Source organism: Lipotes vexillifer, unplaced genomic scaffold (genome assembly GCF_000442215.2).
Source record: "Lipotes vexillifer unplaced genomic scaffold, Lipotes_vexillifer_v1.1 scaffold710, whole genome shotgun sequence".
Classification (NCBI taxonomy): Eukaryota; Metazoa; Chordata; class Mammalia; order Artiodactyla; family Lipotidae; genus Lipotes; species Lipotes vexillifer.
The window spans coordinates 1,161,230-1,171,069 of NW_006789347.1; the positions used below are offsets into that span (position 1 = coordinate 1,161,230).

The following is a 9,840-nucleotide window of genomic DNA, read 5'->3' on the forward strand; positions in this document are numbered from 1 at the left end:
TCCCTACATTGAAAAACAGTTTTCTTGGAAATAAAATGTCTAGACAGACTTTGAAACTGAAAAACTGCTGCTTTGCCTCAGGTATTTTTGCTTGAAAACTGATACTTTCATGAATACTTGATTTTTAAAACTTACACAAGATGAATGCCATTTCATTTGGTGTTTTAGTCCTTATGAATAGTGATACAGTTTTGGTTTTCAGAGAAAGTAAAACTTTTTCCCATTGGTGACAATTAATTTTTATGACTTTAATCTCTACTTTTGTAGTTTGTTTAAATCTCTTATCGAATTCAGTGGCAGAATTCCAAAAGTGTTTCCCTTCCCAATTTTTTGTCCAATGGGAAAAAGTCTTCAGTCTGCTAAAGGCCTTACATATTCATTATTCAAGAACAAATGTGTTGCAGGAATTTTAGCAATGCCTGCTTATCAGTGTTTTTTTAAGGATAGTCTAGTGAGTTAAGATGGCCAGATGCTTTAGGTTAATAGTGATAAGTGCTTTTGGAGTCTAATTAAGAGGGCATCTAATTTGTGAATTTGAATCAGGGTTCTGTTATGATTTTGATGTATAATTGTGGACATATAATTTGGAGCTTCCCTGATTCATTAGCTACAAAGTTATGTCAATAAAAGAAATTTGTGAATGAGAAGTTAAATGAGAATATCGTTTAATTTGTAACTATTTTGAAAATAATCACTATTTACTTGATGGATGATGTTGATAGAAACAATAACAATATACTGAAGGCTTCCTCTGCTCCAAACCCTAGGCTAATAAGTCCTTGTTACGCTATTTCATTTCATCTCATCTCTCTCTCTCTTTTTTTTTTTTTATGGTAAAGGAAAAACTGTTTTGCTGAAATCAGCAGCTAGTAAATTGTAGAACTAAGATACAGATCTTAGGCTGTCTGACTCCCAGCCCAGATTCTGAACCATTCATTTCTACAGCTTCTTAACTAGCACATTCTGTGCTATGAGCTGGGCTACCTTACATAGTATTTTCAATGGGTTAACCCTCACCATGACTCCATGAAGGAGGTAGACATGCATTAGCTCCATTTTACAGGCAAGGAAACTGACATTTAGGAAGAATAAAGGACTATTCCAAGGTTTCACAATTGGCACAACTGTTATCCTTCTGTATATAATAAATAAAGGGTTTTCTTATGTGCTCTTTTAGTGCCATTTTGGGACTGTGAAATTGTTTGAAATTTCATTAGAAATCTCTATCATATGATTTCAACCTACTGTGTGTATCACGTGGTCCTGTGATGACTCACAGAATCCCTTAAATGACTTTCTTCTCTCCCTTCAAACAAAATTTCAGCAGTACCACTGCAAAATACCAGTGTAAAATGTCATAAAACAGGTTATTCCAGCCAAGAATCTGAGGTGAGGACAGCTTTAAGTTGTTCAGTCATATTAAAATCAAATCAGTGATGGGAATGCTGGCAGCTATTCAGAAAAGATGTCTCTGTAGCACAATAAAAATTTTATGCCCTGGTAAGGATGATCAAGAACATGGGCATATTCATATCTGTGGCCACAAAAAATAAAAAGGGACCAATTTCGTCACAGTGTCAGTGCCAAGCAGCACATGACTCTCCTTGGAATAAATATGCATTTCTTAACTTTTCCAAGGATTTTTTTTTTTTTTTTTTTTTTTGCAGTACACAGGCCTCTCACTGTTGTGGCCTCTCGCGTTGCAGAGCACAGGCTCCGGACGCGCAGGCTCAGCGGCCATGGCTCATGGGCCTAGCCGCTTCGCGGCATGTGGGATCTTCCCAGACCAGGGCACGAAGCTGTGTCCCCTGCATCGGCAGGTGGACTGTCAACCACTGCGCCACCAGGGAAGCCCTCCAAGGATTTTTAATTCAGTTTATTTATCATAAACATTTTCCCAGTTTAGACATATAAAATTTATTAAATAGTTGTAATTTTAAATATTCAAGGACTTGAAGCATTTGTGACATTGTTACTTAAATGGGTACAAGAAATTTTATTGCAAGAAACTGTATACTGATCCCTGTAGCTGACTTGTCATGTTTAGTATTTTCCTTTTTGCCTGCACAAGAAGAATAGCTTCTGTAATGTGAATTTAAATGATAGATCAATCTAATAAATGTGGTTGGCTTAGCAAGTGATAAGCATAACTAATTCAATTTAAATGCCTCTTATATAAAAATAATGAACCAATACATTAAAGATTAAAAATGTTAATGCAATTAGCAAAAAATAGTATTCAACGAAGAAGCATGTATCAGTTTTAAGATGGATAATATATCATTCAGTGATAAGATAAGGACCCAAATTCAGGTCCAGGTTGATGGATTTATTAATAAAATGCTTTATTTGAAGAAACTTTGATAAAACGATATATAATATGTGGGCGAAAGATAACCCACGTCCTCAGGAGCTATGGAGGAAACCAAGGCTTGAGTGACTTAACAGGGATTCTTAGAACATAATATCACCTGACTCCTTGTGGGAGGGAGTGTAGCAGGGGGTGGGTGGGCACAGTGAGCATGGAACCTGAATGGAAATGGATTTGCCTGAATTTGCTTTTCGATAAAGTGAGCATTTGTGGTTTGGGGACACTGACATCAAGGGTATGCAATAGTGTCAGTATTTGCCTTCATGTCACCGTGGCGTGTTGGCGCTCTGCTCATTTGCAGGTGGATGGCAAGCATTCCAATGAGGCAGCCTTGATCCTCCACAGGAAGGGATTTGATTGCTGCTTCTCTAGCAGAGACACGGGGCTGCTTTGTTCCACTACCCAGGGAAAGGTGAGCTGAAAGCTTATTTTTGCTTGTTGAGTTAGTGTGCTTTGAAATCCTTACTTTCTGCAGATAATCTTGACAATGAGATGTTTCATTGCCTCTTCGCTGACTCATTCCCCTCAACTTCAAATTAGTTCAAGTTTCCCCATCTTAAGAAAGCCCTTTCTCAACGTTCAGTCTCTTCTCCTTGTCACCATCAAAATGCATAGGCAAATGTACACGTTTGAAGGCAGTGCCCTCATCGATTCTTAGGCCTTCCATCTGCAACCTGCATAGCACCTTCTTCCTGCCCACCCTGCCATTTCCACCTCTCTCGGACATGCTCATGTATGATCCAGTTCAGCGGTGGCAAACCCAAGTCCTACAGGGGCCAAGGCAAGTTTTACAGTAACTAAAGTGGGGTGCTGGCTTGCAGTATGGGAAGAGAGGGAGCAATGAGACTGTGGCCAGCGGGATAACTCAACCAAAGACCCCAGGGCAGCTGTACTTAGCTCCAGTCAGTTGTTTCCCCAGGGGAAAGATGCAGGGCTAGATCTTCTGATTAAGCAAGATTTGCATATGAGTCCACACTCTGCAGACCAAACACATCCTCAGGCTGACCACTGCTTGGTGGCTGTGCATTTCTGACTTCCAGTCGGTCTTGCTGACAGTTCTCATCAGAGAACTCTCCTTGGAAGCAAATGAACCTCCAGTCTTATGCCTGTGGCTCTGAGCTAGCTGTAAGTGCAAGAAGATGCTTGGGCTGATTCTAGCACACTGGCGGGTCTCCTCCACCAAGTCAGCTCAGGGGACCCAGCTCTTCTCCAAAACCTAATAGACATAGTGTAGACCAGACTCAAGTGATTCAGTTCCAGCCCTACAAAATTAGTATGTGCATAGCACCCAAAAACAAAAGAAAATATAGTAGGGGGGACCTAAATCTGCTAGATAGATAAGCTTCTGCATTTCTGTTGCCTCACCCTGTATGTGGTTGGTGCTAAGAAAGCACTTATATCTTTGTTTCATTACATTTGCACTCTCCCTTATTAGTGATGATCTGAGAATACTTGCTTGTGAACATTATTTGTACTCAAACATTAAGGCATTGAGTCTTTAGGGGGTTATACGATCCAGAGAGACATATTAGAATAACCTGCCAGAAGTGGGGAAAGTATTTTCCAAACAACCTCCCCACCCTATAAATTGGACTCACTGACATGATGGGCCTTCCTTGTGGCAGCCTGTGTCCTATCTCCCGGCTCTTTGGGCACAGGGAAGATGGTGGATGAGCACCACTGTTAGGGGTAAGTATTGACTGAAAGAGGATATAGATGTGTTTAAAGCTTCTTGGCCTATAGATGTCCTTTCTCTTATTGAAAAAATGGCCCCTGCACCTGATGTGTTCTCAAGCAACAGAAAAGGAATCCAGAGCCCATCATCCTCCCGTTACAGTTTCCTGTGTCTCCCTCCAGGGTTAGTCTCCACATTCAAGTATGTAGAGGTGGATTTAATCTCCCTCCCCTTCCCCTTCTTTTTCATTAAAAGGGAGCGCTTCAAACATACTTTTCACTTTTTCTCCCACTGAATATATAGATGCGCTACTAATCTTTCTTCAAAGTTGTTCTAAACGTGCAATTTTTTTATCATTTACTTTTTAGATATTGGTACAGAAACTTTTTAACAAGTTTACTGTTGTAAGTCTCATACCTTCATCATTATCCTTGATGCATTCACCTCCAGACGCCCGAAATATAAGTGAGATCAACTTGAGTCCCATGGAAATCAGCACATTCCGAATCCAGTTGAGGTGAACCTGGCTTTCAGATTTGGATTGGGAAGCATTGGCTTTTATACACTTCTTGGTTTGACGTGCAATAAAGAAGCACATTATTTTAGCTTCTGGCTACTGTGAGGACATGAAATCTGTGATTTTTTTTTTTTAAACCAGTACAGTAAGAGAGGAAAAAAAAAAAAAGCCATGCTATAAACTTTTTTTTTTCTTAAGTTCCTTCCATGAACTACCATCATCAGTATGAATTGATGCAACAAACAAAGAAATGTCTAAAGACAACCTCTCAACAGATTGTATCTCAGGTTAAATGTTAACTAATTATATCTGTGTTGGGGGTTGTGAAGAGATTGTTGTAAGTATTCATGTTGCTGACCCTTTGTTAGTCTTACAAAAATACCCATTTTTACCAAAATGGAATAAAAAGCTGGTGGGTAATAGCTAATGGCCAAAATGGTTGCAATCATTCATACATGTTAGAAAAATTTTATGTGTTGAAATATGTGGAAAAGTGCAATCCGTCAACCCTTATACATAGTTGACTATGTGTTTTTCTACCACTTGTACCACTTGACCCCTCCCCTCCTACCCTTTGTAAGTATTTCCAGAAATACCAGATTTTGAATCATTCAGTAGTAAACAAAGAGGCATATTTTCATTACTTGACAGTGTGGGATAGGTGCAATTTATTCATTGTCACTAAAATAGACGAAGCATTTCCATAGGTACCATGACCTCTTTTAGGTACCACAAGGTGTCTTTTTACGCAGCTCATTTGAATACAGATGTTCTGAGAAGGGGTTTTCTATTTTAAAATTATCGTATCAGAATAAATGTGCCTTATTTTTTTATAAGTCTTGTTAAATCTTTTGGTGTCCATATTATGGTTGGGGGAAGGGAAGAGGCTGGGGGGAGGTGGAGGGGTGGGTACTTTCTATGACACATAAATTGTATAATTTTTGCCTGACAATGATGGCCACGTTCTGATCTGTTTCATTAAATTTGTGGTGATGTTACTTTAAACATTTTGACTGTTTGAATGTACTGAGATGTCAGAAAACAAAAGAAGGAAGAAAAATATTGTTAAGTAAAATATGCTGCTGCCAAGGAGACTGCAACGTGAAGCAAGGATTTTGTAACATGCAGAATCCACATGCTGTTTCCATTTCACAGGAGTTCACCATTTTGAAGAGAGAATGCTTTAAAATAGACCCTGTTTTGAAACCCACTTACATGTAGCTCATCATAATTTATCTTATTAAAGAGTATGTTTGTTCAGTGAATTCCAGACTTTTGTACGTGCTAACCTCAAAGTGAAGCTCTAAACCTATGTGCCATTCCAGTACTTGTGATAAAATTTATTTGGGATCATCGTGAACTTGACATTAAAATAGAAGCAACATTAGCAACATTTAGAAGATTCAGTTTTAGCATAGAAAGGATTCTTGACTCTATGCACTTCTGAAAATTCTCTTTGTGTTAACTAATAGATTTAGTATTATCTGACTTTAAACTTCCATTATACCTCCTGCCATTCCAACATCTTCATACAGAAATAAAACATAATTTCTGTGTTATCATGTAGTCTGATTATCATCTGGATTTTCAGTCAAGATGCAGCTCCTAAGATTATTGTTATGTTAAATTCATAAACTTCTTTCTCCTTTAATTATTAAGGAAACAGTACTAGTGTTGATCGAGATATTACAAGGGAGTAATTTCATGCAATAAACATGTACTGTAAGTTTCCTTCCTCATTTTGGGGGGATAAACAACTTAAAAAAAAAAAGCTTCCTTTTTGTGGACATCTACAGATGTTAGGATTACCAGAAGCAAATCCCAGGAATGAGATCAGTATTTTCGTTGCGTCTTAAATGTAGAACCTTCCTATAGGAGTTCACTGTGTTCTGTGGTTTAAGTGGGTGTGCTTAATTGTCCTGGAATTTCTGATCAATTGAAATAAAAAAATCTTGATGCAATAATAGTGGTTTTGCCACTCCCGGTTGTTTGAGATGGATCTGTCCCGTGTTTGGTTGGGGTCTTATTCAGTGTGTGTTGCCACCAGCTGCTCACAGATAAAGCAGAAATTCTCTTTTACCAGCAAGTTTCTGCTTTTTATTTTTAGAATAAATCATCAGGGAAATGAAGAGAGGATGCCTTTGCTTTGGTTTGTGGTCAAGAACTGATTAAATAATTTAGTGACTCCAGCACACACTAAAAATCATACACTTCAGTTGTGATCTCAGTGGCATATTTGTTTGCTTATGTTTTATTACATTTATTATTGCAGATGTTCAGTAGTTCATTACTTTCTCTTATATTTTTTTTCTGAAAATTTAATTTGTGGTTATAACTACAGTGTTTGAGAACTCAGCATCCTTGTTTTCTACAAATACTGATTAAAACAAAATGCTGTAAAATGTAAAACATTGTAATTGCCTTCCCATGTCTTTGTTGTATTTGTGCTGAAATGTTTTCACATTCCTTTTTCTGGAAGAAATTCTTTGCTTTCATTTTGATTATGTTGCTTACCTTGAAATCAATAGGTTTTGATATTTTCTCTTGGAAGATTTTATATCTTTTTGGGAATATGTAATATATCTAATAAAAGATAAATATTATCATGTACATGGTCCTCTAGAGTAGTTCTTAAGCCCTATTTTGTAAACAAGATATATTAAAGCATTTTGAGGGATAGGGTGGAGGTGTGAGGGCTTGTTCTTTCTTCCATTATGAATGAATCGCTCCTTCTTTGGTCCATTCTAGTTAGAAAAGATAGTTTTAGCAAAGCAAGTAGCAGGCTTGGGTGATAGTTTCACGTCTGGGTTTGGGGTCAGCTTTGAGGTTGGAGTCCAGGAACCTTCCCAGGAACGCCGTGCCTGTGGGACCTTCTGAACCAATGAGCAGGGCGAGATTGTGGTCACATTCCACGTATTCCAGGATAAGATGAGAGTAAGGCAAGATGTGAAATGAAGAAGGTCCATGTGAGCTGATCCGCAAGGTAAGGTGTGTTGGAAGAGTGGAATCTGGAGACACTCTGCCAGCCTGCTGGCCCAGACCAGCACACAACTTAGTGGTTTGGGGGGAATTCCTTCAAAGCCAGGAGGTGGGGGAGGGGGAGGAATAAATATCCCTGAGGTACATATGGGTTACCCAGGCAAACGATACATGCTGACTAGGAAGTTGGGACTTGTTTTGGATGACTTAAAAAGTAAAGAGATTAATCAATTTGTAATACGTATATACTGAGCTATAAAACCCTAGAGAAATATTAATAAAAAGACTAATTTCATCATCAGATAGTGAAAATTATTTTGGGCTGCATATTTGATTGTCAGCATGTCAGAATCATTTGAATGTTAAAACTGGTAAAGAAAAATTTCGTTTAGGTGGGCATATGTTCACATTCCTCCTACAAAGCTGTGATGTGAAACCAACTAAGGGTGATTGTGGCTGTGAATGGTTGAAGTAGTGGCCCAAAGGGGAGTGGGAGGAGGAGCCTATGACACATGCTGCCGTATAGCCTATATAGAGAATGCCTGAAGAGAGGTTGTAATGGACGAGCCTCCTTCAATGTACCCTGGCTTAAGCAAAAACAGGTGATTTATTGTCCCCAGTACCTAAGGTTCAAGGGTAGACAGCACTCCAAATACAGCTGTAGCCAACTATAAGGTGCTGTTATCCAGGATATGTGTTTTTCCTCTTGTTTTGCTTTCCTCTGAGTTATTCTTCTCAGGCAAGGACTGCACATTTGATGGCAAGTTGGCTACCAGCAGACTCAGACTTGCATCCCAGCCGGCTTAGTGACTCCATTGGTAAGAGCACCTTCATCCACATTTTCAGCAAATGTCCTGGGATTAACAGTACTGGCTGTCATCTTGCTCATATCCTAATGATGGTGGCTAAGGGTAGAGTTAGGTTCAACTGAACCCCATGGGCAAAAAGCGTGAGAAATAGTCCTCTCATCACCCCCCACCTCATAGAAAATGGGATTCTACAACCAGAGGAAAGGGAGTTGGATACTGGGGTACTATGGATTCTAGGCAGGCAAAATATAGTACGAAATATTGCTGAGAAAAAACAAATGTGCAAATTTAAAGGAAGTAGAAAGCACACTTAGCTTCCATTTCAGGAAAGGTTTCATAGAAGAGGTAGGCTTGAAATATCAATAGTTCCTAAAAGATGCATTTGACTTTAGGAGGTAGAACAATATGCGTGTACTCTGTAAAAGACCAGAATGAGGAAAGACATGGTAACAGCAAGCCTGAAGAACTAGAAATAGTTCCTTCTGTCTGGAGCAGCACCGTCCAATAAAACTTTTCTGTGATAATGGTGAGGTTCTTTCTACATGTGCTGTCCAGTATGGTAGCCACTAGCCACATGTGGCTCTTGAACATTTGAAATGTGGTGTGTGCAACTAAGGAACTGAATAGCTTATTCTAGTTGAATAGCAACATGTGTCTACAGTATTAACACTGGTCTGGAGCACATGGTAGCTATAAGATACTAATAGGAAATACAACTTAAAATGCAAGTTAAGGGCACATTCTGCTACAATCCTGCTACTCAGTGTGGTCCTCAGACCAGAAGCATTGGCATTACCTGGAAACTTGTTAGTTCCCCACCCCCAGACCTGCTGAATCATAATCTACATTTTAGCAAGACCCCCCAGAGGATTAATGTGCATACTAAAGCTCCAGCCTAGAACATTTTTCAAGAAACAAAGTCTCTCACGCCTGTTAGAATGGCTGTTATCAAAAAGTCAGTTATCAGAAAGGCAAGAAATAAGAAGCATTGGCAAGCATGTGGAGAAAAGGGAACCTTCATACACTGTTATGATTATTTTTCTTCAGGGCTTTGCACTTGTTCCCTCTGCTTCAGTGATTCTACTTTCATACTTTCCTGGGGCAGGCTCCTTGTTATTCTGCTTTGGTTCATTGTCACCTTCTCAAGAATCTCCCTGGACCAGCCAATTTATACAAGTCCTACCTCCACATCTTCACTAAGTATTTTATTACCCTGCTTCTTTTCTTCCTAACAGAGCCAGGTGTGAAATCATGTCAGTTTGCCTTCCTCACTGATATAAGTGCTGCTGAAGGCAGGAACCCCAGCTGTTTGTTCAGCCTTGTTATCCCCACACTTGCAACATCAGACATTCAGAAAATTGGTGTTCAATAAATTGATGAAAATGTTTATCACCATTAAGTGTTGAGAAACAAAAATTGCAATTTTCAGAATAGAAGGCTGTGAAGTCCCTTACATCTTAATTGTATTTGTTCATGTTATTTTCCTGCT

General features: G+C 39.0%; 1 protein-coding gene across 1 annotated transcript in view; it reads left to right on the forward strand.

Moving 5' to 3' along the window:
- MAN2A1 (mannosidase alpha class 2A member 1) overlaps positions 1-4,714 on the forward strand; it is a 161,179-nt gene extending 156,465 nt beyond the window's left edge. Inside the window, exons 21-22 of the mRNA XM_007462587.1 lie at positions 2,673-2,783; positions 4,415-4,714. Of these exons, the coding sequence (XP_007462649.1) occupies positions 2,673-2,783; positions 4,415-4,567 (264 nt within the window). The 3' untranslated portion in view covers positions 4,568-4,714. The remainder of the gene's footprint in view (positions 1-2,672; positions 2,784-4,414) is intronic.
- Positions 4,715-9,840: the final 5,126 nt, after the last annotated feature.